The sequence below is a fragment of the Anolis carolinensis genome, chromosome 2 (assembly GCF_035594765.1).
Source record: "Anolis carolinensis isolate JA03-04 chromosome 2, rAnoCar3.1.pri, whole genome shotgun sequence".
Taxonomy (NCBI): domain Eukaryota; kingdom Metazoa; phylum Chordata; class Lepidosauria; order Squamata; family Dactyloidae; genus Anolis; species Anolis carolinensis.
The window spans coordinates 116,130,612-116,156,238 of NC_085842.1; the positions used below are offsets into that span (position 1 = coordinate 116,130,612).

The 25,627-nt window shown below is 41.2% G+C and overlaps 1 protein-coding gene across 4 annotated transcripts in view; it reads right to left on the reverse strand.

Moving 5' to 3' along the window:
- ergic1 (endoplasmic reticulum-golgi intermediate compartment 1) overlaps positions 1-25,627 on the reverse strand; it is a 110,207-nt gene that overhangs the window by 63,849 nt on the left and 20,731 nt on the right. For 2 of the 4 annotated variants that reach the window (XM_008104689.3, XM_008104688.3), the window contains exons 1-2: positions 4,819-4,880; positions 2,863-2,939 (exon numbers count right to left, since the gene is read on the reverse strand). In XM_008104689.3, coding sequence (XP_008102896.1) covers positions 2,863-2,875 — 13 coding nt within the window. In that variant the 5' untranslated portion in view covers positions 2,876-2,939; positions 4,819-4,880. Of the gene's footprint in view, positions 1-2,862; positions 2,940-4,818; positions 4,881-25,627 lie in introns of those variants that run through there. The other 2 variants (XM_008104687.3, XM_008104686.3) reach the window with 1 other exon arrangement.

Genomic DNA, 25,627 nt, shown 5'->3' on the forward strand with positions numbered 1-25,627 from the left:
AGGGCACGTCTATACTTTGTAATCTCTGCAAAACCATAAAGCTGAGTTCTACTAATAATCCCAACTAGAAGAGATCCATTGAATCAACTGAATTTACAAAAATGGGATTTCACCATTCAATCATTGACTCAATGGGTTGACTACAGTTGGGGCTAGCAACTGATCCAAAATCTGGTGACTGCTCTGAAAAGGTAAAGAAATCTGAAAGAGATGCAGGAAAGAACACAACACAAGAATTTTTTTCGTGTCAGGAGCTACTTAAGAAATTGTAAGTCGCTTCCAGTATGAGAGAATTGGCCGTCTGTAAGGACGTTGCACAGGGGACGCCCAGATGTTTTGATGTTTTTACCATCCTTTTACCATCTCTCATGTGCCCACATGGAGCTGGAGCTGATAGAGAGAGCTCATCCACGCTCTCCCCAGGTTGGATTTGAACCAGCAACCTTCAGGTCAGCAACCCAACCTTCAAGTCATTAGTCCTGCCAGCACAAGGGTTTAACATAAGAATTGAAAGGCTAGAGCAGTAATTTTCAAACTCTAGTCCTTCAGGTGTTTTGGACTTCAGCTTCCAGAAGTCTCCGTTGCTTTGGCCAATGGTCAAGGACTCCGGAGCTAAAGTCCAAAACACTTGGAAGACCAAATTTTGGGAAACACTGGAATAGAGGAAGTTCCCTATAAGAAAAGGTACAATATTTGAGATTGTTTAACTTTTTAGAAAAAAGCAAATAAAGGGCAACATATCGCAAGAGTATAAAATTATGCATGTTGTCGAAAAATAAACAGGGATGAGCTTGGTATATACTGTACGGTAATTCTAAAAATTAAAATCAACTGACAAACTAAATTATTGGATATCAAGCAGAAACAAAACAAAGTATTTCTTCACATAGCTCAGAATTAAATTATGGAGTTCACTTGCACAAGATATAGTAGTGACAACTTAGATTGCCTTAAGAATGAAGTACTGTGGACAAATTAGTGTAGGACATGCCTATTAAGAAGTACTACTCCAGTGGCCAACTGTCAGTAGTGGCAAATGATTAAGGTAGCCATAATCCTCAACAAGCAAAAATAAAAATGACACCAGAGTTAGACACTGAAGGAGATCAACTTCTCAGCACACATCACACAAAATACATGATGCAAATCTTGACTGAAGATTGACTTGAGGGATGTATGAACATTTTTGGGGGGGAGGGGTAGCTGAGACACCTAAATATGGTAGAAGAGCAATGTTTGATAGAGATCCAATGTCGACAAAATTTAGCACAATTTTTGCATCAAGAACTTCTGGCGTTTTCTATACCTAATGGAATGTTTTAGTCTTTTAAAGGAAAAGGGGCTATAACAGGGCAGCATACCTGGTGTCTTTTCACATTCTTAAACAACAAAATCACTATCTCTCTGATTGGAAGAGGGGATCTATACAAAGCATATGGTAGAATACTTGTCTAAGAGGATCTCCTTGGGCAGTGACCATGCAAACTGGTGATATGTGGGAGTCCAACAAAGTAACATTTCCAAACTCTGCATATTAAGATTTCAAGGTAGACCACAGTACCCCTCCTCTGATCACAGCCTCCTGTGCCAATCTAAAAGGAGGTGCTGAGATTTATGGGGCTTTGGGAGAGTGGCCTCAGTGAAAAATGCTGGGGCAGTCCTGGTGCTGTGCAGAAGGATGTAGCCTGAATCAATGCAAGGGTACTCTTGAAAGCCACATATGTGGATTGCATGTCTTAATAGTGAATTGTGTCAATTTACTTCTTTTACTGCAAAAGTACCCTAGGAAGAGGATGGAAATAAGTGTTTAAAAGAAAAATCATTTGATAGAATATGCCTGGATATCAGTGCCTCCACTGCTCGACAGTATTTTTGCAAAATGTTGTCATGGGTATGTACAACACTTCCGCACGAACTAATTATTACACTGTGGGACTGACAGAACAGCTGTCTGGGCAGCTTGCCGTTGTCAATATGTCGAATAGCTCATGCAGTTGGGATGCTAACTTTGTCACATGCCAGGGCATATGTCACCACAGACTTCATACCCAAACATGGGCAGATTGGCACAGTGATACTTAGAACAGCTACTAGGAGACACTAAACAGTGTAGCAGAAAACCTGGAAGGCATTCGGCAGTTAACACGGGTAAGGTAATAAAACCGAAAAGCTTCCTTAGTGCCAATGATTTCCTGACTCAGGACATGCCAAAGTCTATAGGAAGGTGAAGTTAACAGGAAGCAGTATTAAAACTGCACAGTATTACTTCTCAACAGCTATATGGAACCTTCTCACCTATATTACAGGCCTATACTATATTTTGGACTATACTGTGGTGAATGAGAAAGCTGCTCCTTCTTCTACATTGTACAACATAGTGCAACATAGTAGCTCTTTGGACACAACTCTGCATCTCCAGATTGCTAACTGGCTATAGGGATGCTTCAGGGTTTGTCACTGCAGAACAGGGGAAGAAAGAACAGCCTTCACTCCCTATTGGAAAGATAAAAAGTATTACTTTTTCCACAGCTGTTCAATGGCAGCTCCCAGCAACTAGGCACACTCCCACTGTCACACACTGGAAAATGGTCCTTATTTGGACAATCTTTCTTTTGAAAATTCCCAGTTCAATTTTTCTGAGGAAAAAAAATAAAGCACAATGTCCCTATGCATCTTGCTTCTTTGCTGAGCAACTAAACAGGCAGACCACCTTTGCTAACACCCTTGTTTCTTCAGAATGAATGGACAATTGCCATTCTTCTTTGTTCTAGATATTTGAGGACTACATGAATATATCACTCCAACTCCCTTCCTTATGAGATTTGTCTTTTAAACCCTTCATCTTCTGCTACTTTTACCTACCTTTACCTTTCATCTTCAGTTTATCTTTGCCCTCCTTGAATTGTTCTTCTAAAACTGAATCCAGAACTCAATGCCTTCTTTGGGAGAAACGTAAGATATAAAATTAATGTGTGACTAAAAAAATAATAATAACAGTCCACACACTTGTTCTTTTTCCTGACTTAGCTGGGCAAAAAATGGAGAGATCAGAGGGATCCTCAGTAGGATACTGGTCTTCCAAACAAACTACAGGCTAAAACCATTTACACATAGTTCAGCAGGTTCTTTCAATAAGCAAGGACACCAAAGGATCAAAGTTCCCACTACAATCAAGATGAGATGTGGGATTTCCCTTTCTTCAGCACAAAAAGTCCACATGGATGCTGCTGTCCCTTGAACAAACCTGTTATGGCATACATTGGCACTAGAAATAATTCTGGCATTTGTCTTTGTAACCTCAAGTGGGCACATTAATGGAAATTTGCCACTTTTCATACTGTTCCCTTCCACTCCAGATGAGTACTGTGAACAACTGCAGCAGGTGACAGTAGTAATCTGGACTAGATAAGCAAAATGGGTAAAGGGAGTAGGCAGTGACATTCTGAACTAAAACAGTTTATCACCACTAAATACTCAGTGAGGATGTCTCATATATGATCAACTGTCTTCTCTCAGTTACTTCTTACTGCATGCTAAGTGATGCAGGAAAACTTGAGTTCTAGTGATGTGACACTGTCCGCATCATAAGGATATACAGGGTCAGGGTCCCAAACAAAACAGGGGCTCCCTTACTCAAAGGAAGCTAGTGTGCAACAAGACAGGAAAGCAACATTAGGCATCTAATTACAGGTTTGAAAGGATCTACCCAACTACTCTACGGAGCACATTGGGTGTGAAATTGCATTACTCAACCGACAAGCGTCAGTCTTAAAAAGAAGAAAGACAGGAAGGAAGGAGACAAGGTGCAAAGTAAAAAGATGATAGCAACTCTAAACTATGCAAACGTGCTGATATAGTAGACTGAGGATAAAAGTGGCCTCTGTTCACCACTTTTTAGCAATTGGTGGATAACAATATTAAATTTATCTTCTACCTTGAGTTTGATCCTCTGGAAGCAACTGTCTATGCTTTCATCACTATAACAACTGCCCTAACCTGGGACAGAAAGATTTAGCAAAGGTCAACCAGCATGGCAACACCTAGCAAGGTCTCCCAGGTTGGAGATCATGGTGTTCCCTGAAACCCACCCAAACTAGAGTCTTCCTTCATCTGCAAGATAATTTGGTACAAACCACAGCAAGCTATGGTATCACAGCCTAACAAATTTATTGATCCTTTGAACAGGGATGGGAGAAACCTGTCAATCACGTTTTCTTTTACAATTCATATATCACAATCATCATATTCTTTCAATTTTAAATATAAATACATTTATTTATTTTTAAAAGTTCAACTGCCTTCTTTGACAAAGTTAGCTATTCCTGCTAGGAAATGATGGATTTGTACTTACCTGTTATGTGTCTGTTTAAGGTGACAAGTCTCTCTCTCTCTCTCAAAAAAAGGGGGGGGGGGGCTAAGTACTAACATGGTTGAATCCACATGGACTCAAACCCAGAGCTAAGCATGCAAACTCTTGAGGAAATTGTCAGTTTTGATTTCATTCACATTCCATTTTGTAAACATTCTTAAACCTTTCCATTTCTGTATGTATGTGTGTATATATATATATATATATATATATATATATAGAGAGAGAGAGAGAGAGAGAGAGAGAGAGAGAGAGAGAGAGAGAGGGAGAGAGAGAGAGAGAGAGAGAGAGATTTCAATTTTGGAAATTCTATCCAAAATGAAGTAAAACAAAAATTTTGCCCATCTCTATTTCTGAAGCAAAAGCATACTGTTCTAAATAAGGAGCCAAAAGAACTCTCATTGTAGTCTGAAATGCTCAAAAAGGAAGACATTTACACAGATACTTACTAATTGCTCCTGTAAATGTTGGCTGCGTAAGGTCTTTTGGCACCTTCCTGTAGATGTCAAACCTGGAAAACAGACCAGAAAAGAAACCACAAATGCTGTAAAACAAATGAAGCAATTTCAGTATTCTGAGTTCATAAAGCTAAATGATGCAGTGGATTTTTCCACTAAGGTTGCCAACAACATTATTTTTCATTTTACACTAGAGTGCAAAAAACGTAATTTTCATTCAGTTATGTAAGGGACTCCATTTTTCTTTAGTTTTATGAGTTAAAAGATCAATCAAATTAGATGGATAGGCTGAGGAAAAAGCTGCAGAGAAGTAGGAAGGCAGAAAAAAGCTAGTTCTTTTATCAACTTCTCCAACATACCAGAGACCTCTAAAACTCTGGTCAAGGAATCTATCCCATTTTGTTCTACAGAAATCAAAGGAAGTAACTGAGAATACTCAATGTCAGTCCCTCTCTGATAGTCTTCATTCACTTTTAATCAACCTGCCCAGATTCCTATTTCTTTACTACCTGCATGAAGGTAAATCTATTTTTGACCTCTATTATACCAGTATAGGTATACATGAAGGTGTCTCAATACTAACCAATAATATTTTTTACAAGCCACAAAAATGCTAGCATAGTTATCACCCTGATATAGCTTAGTATGTGGAAGATTTTGTATCAAACAACATTCTGACATGTAAATCTGTTCAGTCCAAAATGGTTCAGGTTCAATATCTCATTTGCAGAGTGTGAAAATTATATCTTAATTAGCCAAATAGGAGTGAAAGAAAGAAAATAACAAAATAGCAAGATTGACTGCAGTTTTAAGGAATTATTATTTATGTAACAACTGTGGCATATATATTGTCCTGAAAAGTATCAAGCCAAAAAAAGAGAAAAAGTATCCACTGTGAGGGCATTATAACCTACATTTCCTCTCTGTGAGGACCCCAAAGACAGAATGAAAGACCAGTGGGATAAAAGGAAAACAAAATATGCAGTTACATGAACTTAAGGTACATTTAACTTATGTCTGAAATTATGCCAAAAGCATAATACATTTTAAGGAATATCACATAAGAGTTCTGACAGATGCACATTACAGTCCATTTTAACACAAAGATGGAATCCGAAGACTGGTCACCCTACCTCTATAATACAGACCTATGTTGATACAGTATAGGGCTATTTTCTGAAGGCGCCACAAAAAGTTTTTCCTGCAATCTTTCATCCTAAAGTCACTAAAACCATAAGAAAGAAACAGCCTCTCTCCAAAACAGAGCTCACTGCAACACTGTCAGACTACTCTGGGTGCTCTTTTTCACATTTCCACTCTTAGAGCTTAGAGATCTAAGTCTGGAAAGAATTTCAGAGGAAATAACTGGCAAAGTCACCTCTAAGCATTTCTTGCTGAAGAAAATAATGAAATGCATGCAACAGGATGGATAGGAAGGAATTTAACTCCTGGAAGCTACCAATAACATCCAGATCAGTCCCAAGACTCTGAGGCAGGGCAACAAAAGCAAACAAAGCTGCCCCCTCATATAATGTTCCTCCCAAAACACATCCAAAGAGAAACTGTAAAGTATATGGTGTTTGGGATAGTCAGTCTAAGCAAATTCGAAAACATTTCACTGCCATTGGGAAGGATGAGATATAGCTTAGGGTGTGATATCACTGATATGCTCTCTACTCATGGGATCAAGTATTCAGAACCTGTCCCCAACTGACATTTGCTAAGGGAAATTGGATGAAATCAAAATAAAGTCAACCCAGATACCATACATGATGCTGGCAAAGTCATCCGAAACCTCTGAATGGAACTGCTTTGTCTCTGATTATCGATTTGACTAGATATGGGGCCTTCCAATGCTTTGGCAGTTCAAGGCATTTTTTCCCAACTGTGTTTACTGTATAGGCTTCATCCCCTCTTGGACACTGATCCAGAATTCTATAATAGATGTGACCACTTGACTTGCATGGGGCTATAGTTGAAGATCACCTAAATCAGTGGTTCCCAACCTTTGGGCCTCCAGGTGTTTTGGACTTCAACTCCCAGAAATCCCAGCCAGCTTAGGCCCTCTTATTAATGCTCCAATAGAGCCAGGTTCCTTGGGGGGATGGGGACCAGGAAGGGGGTAGTTCCATCAAGGCCGTGTGGGGGAGGGAGAGGTGTGGTCAATGGATTCCCAAGGTGAAGCGCAACAGGTTTCTTGTGACCCTGGAGAAGGATAGGTGTGGTAGCCTCTTTGGCAGCCCCTCCGGGCTGAAGGTCCTGCTGCTTAATGCCAGATCCGTCAGCAGTAAATCATCAATTATCCAGGACCTAATCTTGGATGAGCAGGCAGATCTGGCTTGCATCACCGAGACCTGGTTGGATGAGCTGGGCGGGGTAAGTCTTACCCAGCTTTGTCCTCTGGGTTTCGGGGTGCATCAGCAGGCCAGGCCTGGAGGGCGGGGAGGTGGGATGGCAGTGGTCTTTCGGCAGTCCATCGCCCTGGTCAGATGCGCCGTTCTGCAATCCGCCGGGTTTGAGTGTCTCCACGTGAAGGTGGGTACCCGGGACAGTTTGGGGATTTTGCTGGTGTACTGCCCACCCAGCAGTCTCCTTGTCTGAGCTAGCAGACGTGGTTTCTAGCGTGGTGTTGGGATCCCAGCGCCTGATGGTGCTGGGTGACTTCAATATTCATGCTGAGGCCACCTTGACAGGTGCAGCTCAAGAGTTCATGGCCGCCATGATGACCATGGGACTGTCCCAAGTAGTATCGGGTCCCACTCATCAAGCTGGACATACACTTGACCTGGTTTTTGTTGAGAGCGACAGCTTGGTCAGAGTGGAAGAGCAAATTATTCTTCCATTGTCATGGTCTGACCATTATCTGATCAGTTTAAGACTCACCGTGCCCTCAAACCTCCGCAGGGGTGGGGGACCCATTAAGATGGTCCGCCCCAGGAGGCTTATGGATCCTGATGGATTCCTGAGGTCTCTTGGGGATCTGTCTGTCATGGAGGCTGACGATCCTGTCGATGCCTTGGTCGATCGCTATAATAGCAAGATGTCCAGGGCAATAGACATGATCGCCCCCGAACATCCCCTCTCGCTGCGTGGAGTTGCCCCAGCCCCCTGGTTCACTGGGGAGCTGGCGGAGATGAAACACGCGAGAAGGAGATTAGAGTGCTGCTGGCGGACAACTCGTGACCCATCTGACCGAGCATGGTCTAGAGCCGCTACTTGCGGGCAGCCAGGAAGGTTTTCTCGACTGCCCGCATCGCGTCTGCAACAAATAGATCTTCAGAGCTGTTTCGGGTTGTTGGGGAGCTCCTCCACCCTCCTCAGGCTGGGGGGGCACCCGACAACTCGACAACTCAGTGTAGCGATTTCGCTGACCATTTTGCAGACAAAGTCGCTCAGATTCATTCCGAATTGGATGCGGCTTTGGTGCAATGCCAGGGGAGGTAACCGAGGCATCTGTCTATTTGAGCTTGTGGGATTCGTTTCAGCTTGTACAGCCTGATGACGTGGACAAGATCCTTGGAGCAGTGAGGGCGCCTACCTGTGCCCTTGACCCTTGTCCATCCTGGCTCTTAAAACAGGCCAGTGGTGGGTTAGTAGATTGGTTTGTGAGGATAATTAATCTCTTGAGCAGGGTAAATTACCAACTTGCCTAAAACAAGCTATAGTGAGGTCAGTCTTGAAGAAGGCCTCCTTGGACTCGACCAACCTAAGCAATTACAGACCAATCTCTAACCTTCCTTTTTTGGGCAAGGTCTTGGAGCGGGTGGTCGCTTCTCAGCTCCAGGGATTCTTGGAAGATACTGATTTTCTGGACCACTCATGGTCTGGCTTCAGACCTGTTACAGTACCGAGATGGCTTTGGTCACCTTGGTGGATGACCTCCGCAGAGAACTGGACAGGGGGAGTGTGACCCTGCTGGTTCTCTTGGACATCTCAGCAGTTTTCGATACCATCGACCATGGTATCCTTCTGGGACGGCTCTCCAGGATGGGCCTTGGGGGTACTGCTCTGCAGTGGCTTCAGTCCTTCCTGGAGGGTCGCTCTCAGTTGGTGAAGCTGGGGGACTCCTGCTCGGACCCCTGGCCATTGACCTGTGGGGTCCCACAAGGTTCTATTTTGTCCCCCATGCTCTTTAACATCTACATGAAACCGTTGGGTGAGATCATCCGGAGTTTTGGAGTTCGGTTCCATCTCTAAGTGGATGATGCCCAACTCTACTACTCTTTTCCATCTAAATCCAAGGAAGCCTCTGGGATACTGAACCAATGTTTGGCCGCCGTATTGGTCTGGATGAGGGCGAACAAGGTCCTCCAGGTCAGTCGTACGTCCGATTGGGGCATAGGGTGGCAACCTGTGCTTGACGGAGTCGCACTCCCCCTGAAGGCGCAGGTCCGCAGCTTGGGGGTCCTCCTGGACTCGGCGTTGACACTTGAGGCCCAGGTGTTGGCTGTGGCTGGGAGGGCCTTTGCACAATTAAAAGTTGTGTGCCAGCTGCGACCGTACCTCGAGAAGTCTGATCTGACCAGGGTGGTCCATGCCTTAGTTACCTCTAGACTGGATTATTGCAACACACTCTATGTGGGGCTGCCTTTGAAGACGGCCCGGAAACTGCAACTAGTACAATGCTTGGCAGCCAGGTTTTTAACCGGAGCAAATTACAGGGTGTGTTCTACTCCCCCGTTTAAGGAGCTCCATTGGCTGCCGTTTATTTTACGAGCCCAATTCAAGGTGCAGGTTATTACCTACAAAGCCCTAAACGGTTTGGGACTGACCTACCTTCGCGACCGCATTTCCCCCTATGAACCTGCACAATCTCTTCGCTCATCGGGGGAGGTCCTCCTCTCGCTCCCACCACCGTCGCAGTCGCGGTTGGTAGGGACGAGGGAGAGGGCCTTCTCCGTCGTGCCCCCCCCGGCTCTGGAACTCGCTCCCCAGGAAGATCAGGCAGGCCCCTACCCTTCTCTCCTTTCGGAAGAGCCTAAAAACATGGCTCTTCCAGCAGGCCTTTGACAACTGATCTAGTAAGATTGACCAGTCGCTTTCCACTAATAGTCCCGTTTACATGCTTCTCCTAGCACTTTTGATGGCTATGACACTTTGGATAACCACTCCCCCTGATGAGGATATCAGCACTTTAGCCCAGTTTCCTGCAGATTTTATTCATGATTTTATCATGATGTATTGTATGTATTTTTATAACTTGTTTTATTGTTGTTTGATTTGTTTTACTGCTTGTTTTTATATTGTCATGACCAGGTTTGGCCCCATGTAAGCCACCCCGAGTCCCTTCGGGGAGATGGGGCAGGGTATAAGAATATTATTATTATTATTATTATTATTATTATTATTATTATTATTATTATTATTACCAGCTGTAAGGAACTGTGGGAGCTCAAGTCCAAAACACCTGGAGGCCCAAAGGTTGGGAACCACTGACCTAGATGTTCCAGCTAGACAAAAATGGAGCTGATCATCACTTCATATGATTTTAGGGGATCATGAACATAGGCATCTTTTGTTGTTTATTCTGCGCTGGCTATTATTATGTATTTAAGACCAATTCAACATGTTGATTTCAATCTTTAAAATCATTTACTGCTCAGGTAGGGATCTGGCACTCACACTTTTAAGTCTTGAACACGCTAAGGGCTGGGGAATCTGTAGATCTCCAGATGTTAATGAACTGCTTATCATTGGTCAAAAAAGATGAGACTGGGACTCCATAAGCTCTGGTGGGACTAATGGACTACCAGATATGGTTTGCAGGCTGCCTCTCCCTTTATCATATTCCATATAATTTTATCCACCCTGTTTTGCTTTCTGTTAATAATGGAAGTCGTGGAATAAGAACAGAACCTTTAGAGTGCTGGCCCTTAAGGCTGTGGATTAATTCCCCCCCATCTTCTCCCCTAGAATATGAGTGTGCCAGTTTTTGGTTGCTTTTAGGAACTGTTGCAGGACATTCTGAGCTTGACTGGATATTAGCGTATTGTTGAAATAAATAAATTGTCTTCTGTTGATCTAAAGAGGACTTGCATGTCTGGGATTTATTCTGCTGTTTTTAAACATATTTATTCCATTGCACTCCTGCCAACCTAGCAGTTCAAAAACATGCCAATGTGAGTAGATCAATAGGCACCACTCCGGCGGGAAGGTAACAGCGCTCCATGCAGTCATGCCGGCCACATGACCTTGGAGGCGTCTACGGACAACGCCGGCTCTTCGGCTTAGAAATGGAGATTAGCACCAACCCCCAGAGTCAGACATGACTGGACTTAATGTCAGGGGAAACCTTTATCTTTTTATTCCATTGCAAGCTACAGAGTTTGTGGGAAAGTAGCCAAAAGACACAAGAATGTAATAGCAGGATGGCCTTCTACAGATATTGTCCCCGCTTAATAGTGGTTTCAAACATAGGAACTTCTTTGAGATGTAAAAAGGGGGCAGGCTGTCTGAAAGGCAGGAGATGATAAAAGAAAGCTTTTAGCATTTCAATATGACAGTTTCTGGAAGGCAGAGCTACAGTTTTAAACAATTCATTACGTATAGAAAACATCATTCTTTTCCTCCAGAATAAAGCCTGTTACAACATTTGATATTTTCAGAGTTAGACTTCTTAGAGCTTGATTCATCATTCCCTTCATTTTTAACACGATTCCTGAACAAACTGGCCCATTTATGGACCTGCAGCTTCCCTGGGAACATCTGGAAAGCCCTGTTTACATTCTTTCCATGTCGACCGCAGCAATGGCAGCATATGATAAAGAGCCCCATAGCAGATCATGACATCATGGCCTCACAGGCAGCGGAAATAGCTCAACTTCCTGCTCCCAGCCCATTAAAACCTCAGCACTGGCGTCGTCTCACTGAAATGACAATAATGCCTTGGCAAACCTGGCAAGGAAGCTGGAAGAGAAAGAGAGGGTCTTTGGAGTGTAACGAAATAATTGGAAACAGGAAATAGCTTTAGGCTGAAGGCAGTAAAAATAACACCATGTGGATACTATAAAAGGAAGTGTGTTCTTGGAGGACGAAAATAAGCCATTGCAAGGTTTTAAAATGTGTTGTCAACATTTCTGGGTTTGTGAGGTTTTGTTGGTTTTTTTGTTTTTAAAAGGATGGAGTCTTCTCTGTGAAGAAAGCAACGTTGTCTCCATGAGTGTGCATGTTTGTGTTTCAAGTTGGCTATTAATTTATGACAACACCATTAATTGTATAGTATTTTCTTAAGCAAGAAATACTCAGAAATTGCATACCACTGCCCTCCTCTGAAATACATCCTACAGCATCTGGTATTCCTTGGCATCCCCCATCCAACAATTTATCCTGCCTAGATTCCAAGATCAGCTAAGATATGGTGCCTTCAGGATACTTAGGCTTCTTCAGGATTTCTCATTTAAATGATCATAATTACTGACATTTCTGGTGAATGTCAGGAAAGGGAAAATATATGTATGGATTTTGTTAACATTAGAATCATAAAATAATATGAGTTGGAAGAAACCACATGGGCCATCTAGTCCAACCCCCTGTCATGCAGGAAAAGCACAATCAAAGTACCCCTGACAGATGGCTTCCCAGCCTCCGTTTAAAAGCCTCCAAGTAAGGAACTTCCACCACACTTTGAGGCAGAGAGTTCCGCTGCTGAAGTTCTTCCTAATGTTCAGGTGGAATCTCCTCTCCTGTAATTTGAAGCCATTGCTCTGAGCCCTACTCTCCAGTGCAGCAGAAAACAAGCCTGCTCCTTCTTCCTTATGATAACCTTTCACATATTTATACAAGGCTATCATGTCTCCTCTCAACCTTTTCTTCTGCAGGCTAAACATACCCAGTTCTTTAAGATATTCAATTTTGGTCTCCATTCTGATCATTTTAGTTGCTCTTCCCTGGACACTTTTCAGCTTGTCAATATATCTTTTGAACTGTGGTGCCCAGAATTGGACACAGTATTCCAGGTGAGGTCTAACCAAAGCAGAATAGAGAGGCACCATGACTTCTCTCGATCTAAATACTATACTCCTTTTGATGCAGCCCAGAACCCCATTGTCTTTTTTAGCTACTGCATCACACTGTTGCCTAATGTTCAACTTATTATCCATGAAGATTCCAAGATCTTTCTCACATGGACTGTTGTTGAGCCAATATATTTGCATTTCATTTTTGCATTTAATAACACATAAGAAAAGTTTTTTAATACAAAAATAAGGTCATTAAAATTTATTTATTTACTTTATTTATGCCCCACCTTTCTCCCTGTGATGACTCAATGCTCCACAATCTGGGAGCGTCCACCTTTTGACCCTTTCCCGTATTCCCACCAAGAACACTTGAGCAGGTGGTGGGACAGAGAGAAGGCCCTCCCCAGTAGATTGTAGATAACTGTCAGGTTCATACAAAGAAATACGGTCATAAGGGCTTTGTAAGTCAAAGCCAGTGCTTTGAATTGTGCCCTGAAATGGGTTGGCAGCCAGTGAAGCTGTTGCAACAGAAGAGTTGTACACTCCCTGTAGCCAGCCCCAGTTAACAGTCTGGCTGCTGCTCCTCAACACTTTTCAAAGGCAGCCCAGTGTGGAGTGCACTGCACTAGTCCAACTGGGATGTAACCAAGGCATGTACCACCATGGCTAGATTCAACTTCTCAGGGACAGGCACAGTTGGTGTACTAGTTTTAATTGTGCAAAAACATTCCTGGTTACTGCTTATACCTGGACCTTTAGGGTTAGAGCTGAAACGAGGAGTACCCCCAAACTCTGGAGTTTTACTTCTTGCCAGTCATAGGGTATGCACAGAAGAGTAATTCACAAGGAAAGGAATAGTAGAGTTGGGTGTCATCTGCGTATAAAAGGCACTGCATTCCAAAACTCTGGATGCCCTCTCCCAGCAGTTTCACGTACAAGTTGAACAGCATGGGGGACAACACAGAATCCTGAGGGACCCCACAGGCCAATGGCCAAGGAGTCAAACAGGAGTCCCCCAGCACCACCTTCTGAGATTGTCCCTCCAGGGATTAACAGAGCCACTGAAGAACAGTGCCTCTAAGCCCTATTCCAGAAAAGTGATTCAGATGGTATCAAAAGCCACTGAAAAATCCATGAGAACCAACAGGGACACACTTCCCATCTAATTCTCTGCATAGACCAATTATCAAGCTGACCAAATAATAGTTATGCATTCATTTTGTGGTGGTAATAGCTCCTTTCAAAAGCAAAAAGTCATGAAAAAATGCTAAATATACTGCTGGATTATGAAATTGTGATTAAATCACTACCCAAACTACTTTAAAACAGATTGGAATATGAGTTTCCAGAACCTTTGATAATAGTTATGTCTTAAGAGTACAACTTTCAAGTCTTTATTAAGGTTTACTGCTTTCAAAGTAATAAAACCAAGTCTTAAGAATTTTCATTGTAATCCTAAATCACAAAGTAGGTATCACTTACGGTGTATGGTTCTTTCTATGGATAAGCTTCCTCCAAGGAAAGATGCTTTGTGAGGGCAATTTAATATAACAAAACAGATTTCATATACTAGCTGTGCCCAGCCACGCGTTGCTGTGACATTGTCTGGTGGTGTTGGTGAGAACTTGTTGAGGTAGTGGTGGTATTGATGTCTGTTGTATGGTTGTCTTTATGTTTAGTATGCATTTGGTTGTTTGTGTACTGTGAAAGTGGTGAGGGTAGAGGGGGTCTATGTCCCTGTGCAGTATTGTATAGTATTTATACGTTGTCCATGTATTGTGAATGCTTGGATTGTGTCCTGCTGCATAGTAGAAAGGGTTGGGCTGGATGGCCCTTAGGGGTCTCTCCAAACTCTTGGATTCTATGCTATTATTATTATTATTATCAACACAACGACGTTCTATGGTACAGCAAACAAGATAGATATGCTGGATTTCGTTTCGCAAAACCACAAGTCGAACACTTCCCAAGTGTCTAGGACTGTGTGATGTATTTTCTGATGATGTGTGCAGATCCCAGTAGGGTGGCCTTTTGCAGTTGGCAGATGGTGATTTTGTAAATGTCTATTGTTTCCAAATGCCGGCTGAGATCTTTTGGCACGGCACCCAGTGTGCCCATCACCACCGGGACCACCTGCACTGGTTTCTGCCAGAGTCTTTGAAGTTCAGTCTTGAGGTCCTGATTATTATTATCATCATCATCATCATCATCATCTTCTTCATCATTATTATGTAGAGGCTGGACGGCCATCTGTCAGGAGTGCTTGGATTGTGTCCTCCTGCATGATATAAGGAAGTTGAACTGGATGATCCTTAGGGGTATCTGCTAACCTTAGGATTGTATGATATTCTTATTCTTCTTATTATTATTATTGAGAGGCTGGCTGGGCATCTGTTGGGAGTGCTTGGATTGTATCATCCAATGGCAGAGTTGGGTTGGGCTGGATGGCCTTTAGGGGTCTCTCCTAACTGTCTGATTCTATGATTTGATTTGTATTATTACTGTGCAGATCTTGGATGGCCATCTGTCAGGAGTGCTTGGTTTGTGTCGTCCTGTATGGTAGAAGGAAGTTGAACTGGATGAACCTTAGGGATGTTGCCTAACCTTATGATTGTATGATATTATTATTATTATTATTATTATTATTATTATTGAGAGGGTGGGTGGCCATCTGTTGGGTGTGCTTGGATTGTGTCCTCCATGGCAGAAATGGGTTGGACTGGATTACCACAGTAATTATTTCATATTACAGTAGAATCTCACTTATCCAACATTCGCTTATACAGTGTTCTGGATTATCCAACGCAGTCTGCCTTTTAGTAGTCAATATTTTTGTAGTCAATGTTTTAAATTCATTGTTATATTTTGGTGCTAAATTTGTAAATATGGTAATTACAACATAGCATTACTGAGCATTGAACTACTTTTTCTGTCAAATTTGTTGTATAACATGATGTTTTGGTGCGTAATTTGTATAATCATTACCTAATTTGATGTTTAATCGGCTTTTCCTGAATCCCTTATTATCCAACATATTCACTTATCCAACATTCTGCCGGCTTGTTTATGTTGGATAAGTGAGACTCTACTGTATATTTATAATCTTATATTATCTGCTTAGAACTGGATTATATGAGGCCCCTTTTACACAGCTGTATAAAATGCACACTGAAGTGAATTATCTGGTAGTGTGGACTCAAGATAATCCAGTTCATTATAAAGCAGATAATATAAGATTATAAATGGGTAATATAGCTGTGTGGAAGAACCTTGAGTGTACACTGCCATATAATCCAGTTAAAATCAGATAATCTGTATCTTATAGGCAGTGTGGAAGAGGCCTAAGTGAAGCCTAACTGTGCCTGTCCCCTGGGCTGAGTAGGTTGCTAGGAGACCAAGTGGGCAGAGTTTAGCCTTCTAAGTGGCAGCAACTGGATAAAAAACAATTATTCATCTCCCTGTAATTAGGACTTTATTTTTCTTTTCTTTTTGTTGTATGAACGTAGAGGCATGGATGAGGGGTTGTGTTGCCAAGTTTAGTTTTTCTGGGATGTGTAGTTTTGTTGTTTTGTCCTAGGCCGAATTTTTTTTATCCTTTTATATATATAGATATATACACACGCGCACACACACCTATATTTAGCTATTTGTATGATGAACAATTTTGAAAGGTTTGTCAGTTCTTTGTGTCTTATCATGTTTCTTGCACTACTGTTTCATATGGGAAGCTGCCTGAAAGACCCACATGTTTAAAATGCATTTCCTTCTGCAGTCTAATGCACCCATATTGACCTTTTTAGAATTCAGTGGTTCTCAATCTGTGGGTCCCCAGATGTTTTGGCATTCAACTCTCAGAAATCATAACATCTGGTAAAATGGCTGGAATTTCTGGGAGTTGTAGGTCAAAACACCTGGAGACCCACAAGTTGAGAACTACTGTTTTAGATAGAGGAATGCAGGAATTGCTGCTACATAATAGCTGCACCTTGAAAAATGTATGCCCCATTTCACACACATACAAACTTACCTTAGTGAACAACACTGCTCTTTGCAGTCACTCTGACACAGAGAATATGCAGTACTAAGCAATGCTTCTTTCCTCTCACAATACAGGTGTTCTAGATCTCAAGAACAATCATGTTTTTATTTACCATTATTTGCCATAGGAAAGCTGGACATATTTTCCTCTACTATTGCACTGTAGCTACAGGGATTACCAAAAATACAAAAACAAACACTTGAAATCCAAAAAGCAACATTCAAACACCATACTAAACTGGGGAAGGTAACTACTGTACTCCAAATTTTTGTTTGGTCTGTCATTCCCATCAGCACTCAGCAGAACAACCAGCTTTAAGGAATTAAAGGTAAAGGTTTTCCCCTGACGTTAAGTCCAGTCATTTCTGACTCTGGGGGTTGGTGCTCATCTCCATTTCTAAGCCGAAGAGCTGGTGTTGTCCGTAGACACTTCCAAGGTCATGTGGCCAGCATGACTGCATGGAACGCTGTTACCTTCCCGCCGGAGTGGTACCTATTGATCTACTCACATTTGCATGTTTTCGAACTGCTAGGTTGGCAGGAGCTGGGGCTAACAGCGGGCGCTCATTTCGCTCCCAGGATTTGAACCTGGAACCTTTCGGTCTGCAATTTCAGCAGCTCAGCACTTTAAGACACTGTGCCACCACCAGGGGCCCCTTTAAGGAATTATGGTAGTTGGAATGATAAATGGTATAAAAATGTCATCCACACTATAGTATTTCCAATTTTTATGTACACTTGTGAAAGCTGGACAGTGAAGCAAGTTAACAGCGAGAAAAAAACATTTCTGATATGTAACCCTGGCAGAGAGTTCTACAGGTACCATGGATTGCTAAAATAACAAGTACATGGATGTTAGAACAAATCAGTCCTGAAGTCTCACTAGAAGCCAAGAGGATTAAATTGTGGCAGTTGTGCTTTGGACATATAATAAGTGTTGTATCCCAGAGCTGGAGACCAAAAGGTCCCAGGTTCAATCCCCGGGAGCGGCGTGAGCGGCCGCTATTAGCTCCAGTTACTGACAACCTAGCTCTGGCGGGAAGGTAACGGCGCTCCATGCAGTCATGCCAGCCACATGACCTTGGAGGTGTCTACGGACAATGCTGGCTCTTTAGCTTAGAAATGGAGATGAGCACCAACCCCCAGAGTCAGACATGACTGGACTTAACGTCAGGGTAAAACCTTTACCTTTACCTTTATCCCAGAGGAGAAACATCTCTGACCTTAAACACCACACCAGTTGAGTATAATTAGCAAGCAGTTTATTGAAGACAGCCAGGCAATAAAAATGATGCAAACAGTAAAAATTATGGAAACAGTAAAGTCCAAAAAACACGATCTTCAATAGGTAGCAAATAGTCCATGAACTTTAAGGTACAAAGATAAACACAATAAATAAGGTTGAAAAATCCAAAAGAACAAGATAGCATAGAGATCCAAAACCTAAAACAAGAACTTGGAAATCCTGGAATCATGAAGCTAGAAATCCACTGGAAACAAGACTTGGAAACAAGACTGTCATGAGAATTCAACCTTGACCAAACTGATCTAAAACCATTTCCTTGTCTCTTATAAAGCCTTTCCTGTCTCATGCAATGAAAAGAACACATTCCATTTTACTTTACAACCAAATAAGGATTTGTTCTCCCTTTTCCCCCTGTAGACGGGCTGACCTTCGACGAACCTGGGAACTCTTCCTTAATTTACAAAAGTCTTGTCTTCTATCTTCAAACTCATTAAATTCTGCACCTGACAATTCATCCTCAGAAGACAGATTCTCAGAGAAAGACTATTGTGGGCTTCTTCCAAGAATTTGACCTTGATCATCCACAGGAGAAACTCTCTGTTCAAGAGAAACTTCAGGCCTCTCAGAGTCAGACCTTTCAGCCAGGTCAGGGAAAACATCATTCCCTCTGCCATCAGACACAGGCCCAGAAAACCAATCATCCCCATGGACATCATTGACATCAGACACAATCACAGGCTGAACTATAACAATAAGGTAAAACAACTTACTGAAAAAGATGATAATGCTTAGCAGAGTGGAAGGGAGTAAGAAGAGAGGGAGATTGCACTACAGTAAGACTGATTCAATCAAGGAAGCCTTGGCTTTGAGTTCGCAAAATCTGGGCAAGGCAATTGATGGCCAGGGGTCTTGGAGGGTTCTTATTCATAGGATTGCCATATTCTGGTACAATTCTAAAACTTGAGTCCAGGACTTCCAAGCTACAAGAAATAAAAAAAAATGGGGCTTTGGTATCCCTAAACCCATTGCAGCTGCCCATAACAGATTGTGCCTTGTTGCTACCTAGGGCTGCTTCCACCTGATCAACATTCCCTGAGCCCACACAAACACACTACTTCTCTGGAACAGTCTGATCACATAAGAAGTGACTGAAGCTTGCAGAAGCTCTCTAGAAGGTCTTCATTGCATTGCAGTATGATTACTGCCCTGGAGTTTTATTTCTTTGCAGTCAGAAGGAATGTGCAGAAGAGTAACTCACACAAAAAACAAAAGATTTATACTAGTGTGAACTGCAGCATGAGGTGGTAGAGGAGTGTATATCACTTTTCATATCAAAAGTTATAGAGGTGCTAATCTAATCACTGAGATAAATGCATGCTTCTCATCATATGTGTAAGAGGGACAAATCTATTTTTTTCACCATTTATAAGCAATACATGATATAATTAATCACTAAGTTACTATCCCTAAGATGAGGCAACTAACAGTCAAATTAAAGCTTTTGAATGAAGCAGAGAAAGAAAGAATTGTATGAGATGAAGATTCTATGAGATGAATTGCCTATGGCGAAGAACAGATTGTCCAGGTCTGAGAAAGGCCAATAGTCAGCATCACAGCTTGTTAAATTTTCATGAAATACCGCATCCATTCAACATCGTGTCTCTGAAGGCCATACACCAGCTCCTCTTATTCACAAGCATGGCAGCATAACTCACGACCTACTCATTAAGGCATACTTTCCCCCACACAGGTGGATGTGCAAGGAGGTAAGATTGGCAGCTGTCAGCAATGAAAGGGCAGCTGGCACTGTGAATCTGCCACTCAGTCTTGGCATCAGAGCGCAATGCTCTACTTAATGGCAGCCTCCTAATGTTGCCTTTTCTCCATATACAAGTGATTCATTCTGGTGAGTCACTGAAGAGACATAAAAATTCCTTTGCCACCTACACTCCACACGTTCTCAAAGTTGATGTGTGCAGGGGGGGGGGGGGGGAGAGAGAAACAAGGAGAATTTCACTGATGAATCTACTAAAATGCAGACTTCTGTGCCAAATGATGAGGAGAAAGAAAGTTATTCAATAGAATTTATTCAGGCTACTCATTAAAGGCCACTGCATAGTTTCCCGTCCCACACATATATGACAGGTTTTTAATAGATCAACACCCTCAGATGAGACACAAAATATTGATAAACATGGCACCTAATGGATGAAAAAAGCAAATTAACAGAACAATATTATTTTTATATGAGTCATAATAAAGAATTGGTTTTTAAATTACTTTCTTCATTTGTTTCTGAAACCACCCAAAGTCCTGATACTGTTGGAGAGTCCATTCCTACTTTTTGACATTCAGAAAATCATTCCCATATTTGCCAACATATGAAGTCATAAGTAGTTTGACCCAAAATAAGCAAAGAACAGCACAGCAACTAGGTGAAAGAGACTGCATTCTCACAGAGCAATGATAAATGAGAACAAGAATTGCTAGTCAACAAGATCATGGGACAAGATTAATGCTCAGCTACCCATTCTTTGCTTATCTAGATAAAGGTAAAAGCTTTCCCCTGACATTAAGTCTTGGTGTGTCCGACTCTGGGAGTTGGTATTCATCTCCATTTCTAAGCCAAAGAGCCGGCTTTGTCCGTAGACGCCTCCAAGGTCATGTGACTAGCATGACTGCATGGAGTGCTGTTACCTTCCCACCGGAGCAGTACCTATTGATCTACTCACATTTGCATGTTTTTAAACTGCTAGGTTGGAAAAAAGTGGCATGAAAATTGGAGGAAGGAACATTAACAATAGAAGATATGTAGATGATACCATATTACTATGAGGAAATAGCACATTTAGAATGCTTACTAAAGAAAGTCAAGGAAGGAATGTGCAAAAACAGTTGTACAGTTGAACATTAAATAAATAAAAACAATGAATACAAATGATTTACAAGTCTTCAAAGTAGATGCTGAAGACACTGAAATAATTCAAGATTTTCCCAGTCATCATTAATCAGAATGGGGACTGCAGACAAAACAGGGGAACACTAGAACTTAGAAAGAAGAAACTATACAAAATCATGAAGTATAAAAATATATCATTGAGCACTGAAATTATGATTTCCCATTTCTCATTTCTATTCATGGTTGTGGTAGCTGGACAGTGAAGAAAGTTGATAGGAAGAAACTCATTTGAAAAGTGATGCTGAGGAGTTTTTCGATAGATACAGTACACTGCTAAAAATCCATAAATAGGCCCTAAAGTAGTGGCTCTCAACCTGGGGTCCCCAGATGTTTTTGGCCTTCAACTCCAAGAAATCCTAACAGCTGGTAAACTAGCTAGAATTTCTGGGAGTTGTAGGCCAAAAACATTTGGGACCCCAGGTTGAGAACTACTGCTCTAGAGTAAAACAAACCTGAAGTCTCCTTAAAAGCCATAACATGAGAAAACCTGGCTCATTAAAAAAACAACAATGTTTGGTAAGGTAAAAGGCAATAGGAAAAGAAGAAGACCAAATTACAGATAAAATACTCCGTCAAGGGGGCCATGGCCTTGAGTCGGCAAGACCTGAGCCAGACTATTAATGATAGATTGATTTGGGAGCCTCTCATTCATCAGGTTGCCATAAAGACAAGTCAAAATTCACTTGATGGTAACAAATTAACAAGTATATTTGAACCAGCAGTTTTCTGAACATCCATACACAGCCAAATCTGGTGTGCAAGCACCCGAGCATGACCCAACAGTACAACAATTACTGGAGAAAGCTAACATTAAGATTTTGAATCATCATCATCATGAACTAAGTGAGAAGGTTGTTTAATCATCTGCCATCTCTGGAGCAATATTCCTGGGAAAGTATGACGTAGAACACCATGTAGTAGCCGTACCATGCAACTGGTACATGTTTTCACATCAAGTTTATGGAGGTCCTGAAGAGACTCAATAATGTGGAGCCATACAGAAAAGAGCTTTAGCTATTTTCTACATCACTGCTGGGATTATCGGAACAAGCTCTGTCAAGAAATGCAGTGAGCTAGTTGGCATATCTGTATAAATATCATCAGTGTGTTGATATTTAGAAGTAGCAACAATAACAGAATACAAACATTGCTACAGAAGGAAATGCAGTCTTGTCAGCTTCTGGCTCAAAACAAAGGTGCTGAGTCATGCAGTATTATTGGTCTGCAAATATCTTTGTGCAATGCACCTGCTTCCAGTGTAGTGTAGTTAGTTTTGTGTAGGCTGAGATGGGGGGCGAGGGTGATGATGAATGAATGGCCATACATTGTGCCATATGCATGAGAGGAGGGGGTGGTGATTGAATATTTTCTGTTCTTACATTATGACTCTATGAATGTTCCTTCCAAACAAAGTAAATGATGCATTAAAAAAACTCCAAATGGCAAATTAAAGCTCTGTGAAGCTCTGAAGCTATCTATGCATCTCAATAACTAATTAACATAATAATGTAATCAAAAAGACATTGTCAATAGATATATGATAGAATGGAAAAGACAAGGGGTGCAGAAAGTTCCTTGTGTTTTCCCAAGTCATTTCTCTAGTTCTCAGAAGACAGGTAAATAGGTTGGAAACCTCTTTAGTTGCTGAACTGGCACAACTAAACTGGGAAGCAGAAGGTCATGGATATGGTAGTCAAGAAAGATGAAAGTCACTGAAGAAACTGATTGCTCAGATTTGGGAGATTTTGCCTACCTTGCTTCATCTCAAGCATTGCAAACCCTGTAAAAAGTGCAACTAGTACACCAATGAAAGACTAACTACAGTAGAGTCTCGCTTATCCAACATAAACGGGCTGGCAGAACGTTGGATAAGCGAATATGTTGGATAATAAGGAGGGATTAAGGAAAAGCCTATTAAACATCAAATTAGGTTATGATTTTACAAATTAAGCACCAAAACATCATGTTATACAACAGATTTGACAGAAAAAGTAGTTCATTACACATTAATGCTATGTAGTAATTACTGTATTTACCAATTTAGCACCAAAATATCACGATGTATTGAAAACATTGACTACAAAAATGCGTTGGATAATCCAGAACGTTGGATAAGCGAGTGTTGGATAAGTGAGACTCTACTGTATAATATTTGACTTCTACACTTTGTTATTTATAGCAGCTCATGATGTCATGGCCCCAATAAGAGAAGGGGTGGATTGACATGTCTCTTTCAAGTATGTTTTGTCCATCCAACTGAAATTATTTTATTAGGTACATTACATTATTTTCTCATTATTCTAATGTTTTGTTTAAACTTTATGATTTATCACCATTCACACCGTTATTTATGCTGATGAACAACATGTGCCTGTTTCAATACATCTAAAAAGAAAAATCAATCACAAAAACAGCAAAAATGTAAATTTTGTTGTTCATTCGTTCATTCACTTCCAACTCTTTGTAATCTCATGGACGATATATCGAATAAATCTGTCAAAAGACATACTGTAGAAAAGTCTTCCTCTTAAAAGTATTCATAAGACAATTTTCTGCATAGAAAGAAGCCCATGAGACTCCTGAATACAATTTGCAATAAAACACTACAAGGTATATTTGCCAATACCTTTTATAATTAAATGGTTTTGTATAGTAGCTGTTACTGTTTCTTCAGCTGCAAGATCATTCAGCCGACAGGAAAATTCATTAAAAAAAATGGCAAAGAAGCACAACTAGTCAAGAGTGACTTAATCATCTAGAAATTGTGTACATCATAATTATTTAGCTAAGCAAGTTGATTATACTGAAATACTGAAAAATGCAATTTTGGTATGGTATTATTGTAATTTTCATGTAAATCCACTGTTTTAAAATACTTTTAATATAAATATTATTTTTGTGTATCATTTAAACTGACTTATTGGTAGGCTGGGGGCCTGTCAAAAATCCTACTTTATGGGGAAAAAATGAAAGTTATGATGTGTAGCCTCACAAAACATAAAGAGAGAAACCAAGAATTTTGAATGTTCAACTCAAGAAAATGCTCCATAAATATCCACAAAGGAAATGCAGGTGCTATCCTGTATAAAATACAAGATACTTCTTTAAAACGTATATTACTATACTAATGCCAAAAAATGTGATTCTTAAATCACTGCACTACACACTAAATTAAGTCCAAGCAATCCTACCAAACATTTAAGAAAGCAGAACTTTTAATTGCATCTAACATCAAACAGGCTGAGAAGCAAATAGCCATTAAGTCTCAGCATTTCCCTGGATCACTGCTCAGAAACAATGGCCATGGTATACTGTATTGTTCTTTTAAAAGCCAACAGGATTCACTTCCTAAATAGTTAGAACAACCAGAAACAATATGAAAGAATGAGCAAGATCACTATGTTCTATTATAGAAATGATTTCAAATTACACAAAATAAAACTAATTAAAACATACCTTTGTTCAATTTGTACCTGCCTGATATTTGCTTTACTAAGCCTAATAACTTCGCAAAGGCTAAGCTCCAACGTCAGGGAAGACCACAGGTTCCTCCTCCCTGAACTTTATGAAACTTAATAATGTTTCACCCACTGAAAGCCAAAGCCTCTTAAATCACAATGGCAGACAGGTAGTCCCCATTTTACAAAACAAGATAGGTTCTGTAGGCTTGTTCTTAAGTTGAATTTGTTTGTAAACCAAAACAGGTGCATTTTTAAATGTAACGCCAGACAGACAGGCAGACAGACAGACAGAAAGATGAGCTTTGGATAGCATTTAGATAGCACCAGAGCCTCAGTGGCACAATGGGTTAAGTCGGCAAGTCTGCTGACCGAAAGATCGGCAGTTTGAATCTGGGGAGCGGGGTGAGCTCCCATCTATCAGATCCAGCTTCCCATGCAGGGACATGAGAGAAGCCTTCTACAGGATGGTAAAACATCTGGGCATCCGCTGGGCAACGTCCTTATAGATGGCCAATTCTCTCACCCCAGAAGCGACTTGCAGTTTCTCAAGTCGCTCCACACACACACACACAGCATAGGGAAGAGTTAACCCCCTGTGGTGTTTGTTTTGCTATCTGTACCCCTGTTCAGAAGATTTCACCACCCTTTCTATCCCTGTGATAATTGGATTTTGAAAAATTTGGCTTGTTGTGGAAACAAGGATTGGTGATAATGGTTCAGTGCAGACACCTTTTCCTCCATGATAACTCTTTCAGGAGTTAATCTCCCTTCCTAAGGACAGATTCCTCTGACTCTGTTGTCTCACCCCATTCTTAACTATGATTCATTTAGAAGTCGGATGTTTGTAACTCGGGGACTGCTTGTATTGTCATTTATTTTGTATTCAAACTGCTTTTTCAAATTCATGAGATCCTCTCTGTTGTGAAAAACGAGAAACTCTCCAGATTGGACCAAGCCATCAGCACTCTTACCACAATAATAAAGAATCAGTGCTGTATTAGACAAGGGGCGAGAACTCAGTTCTTGCTTCTTCTAGAATTCCAGTATGAATATTTAATTTGTGCACCTCACAGACCAATCAGTTCTGCCTTGCAAACATGCTTTATCTCTTGGACATCTCCAGCCATTCCAGGAGAAA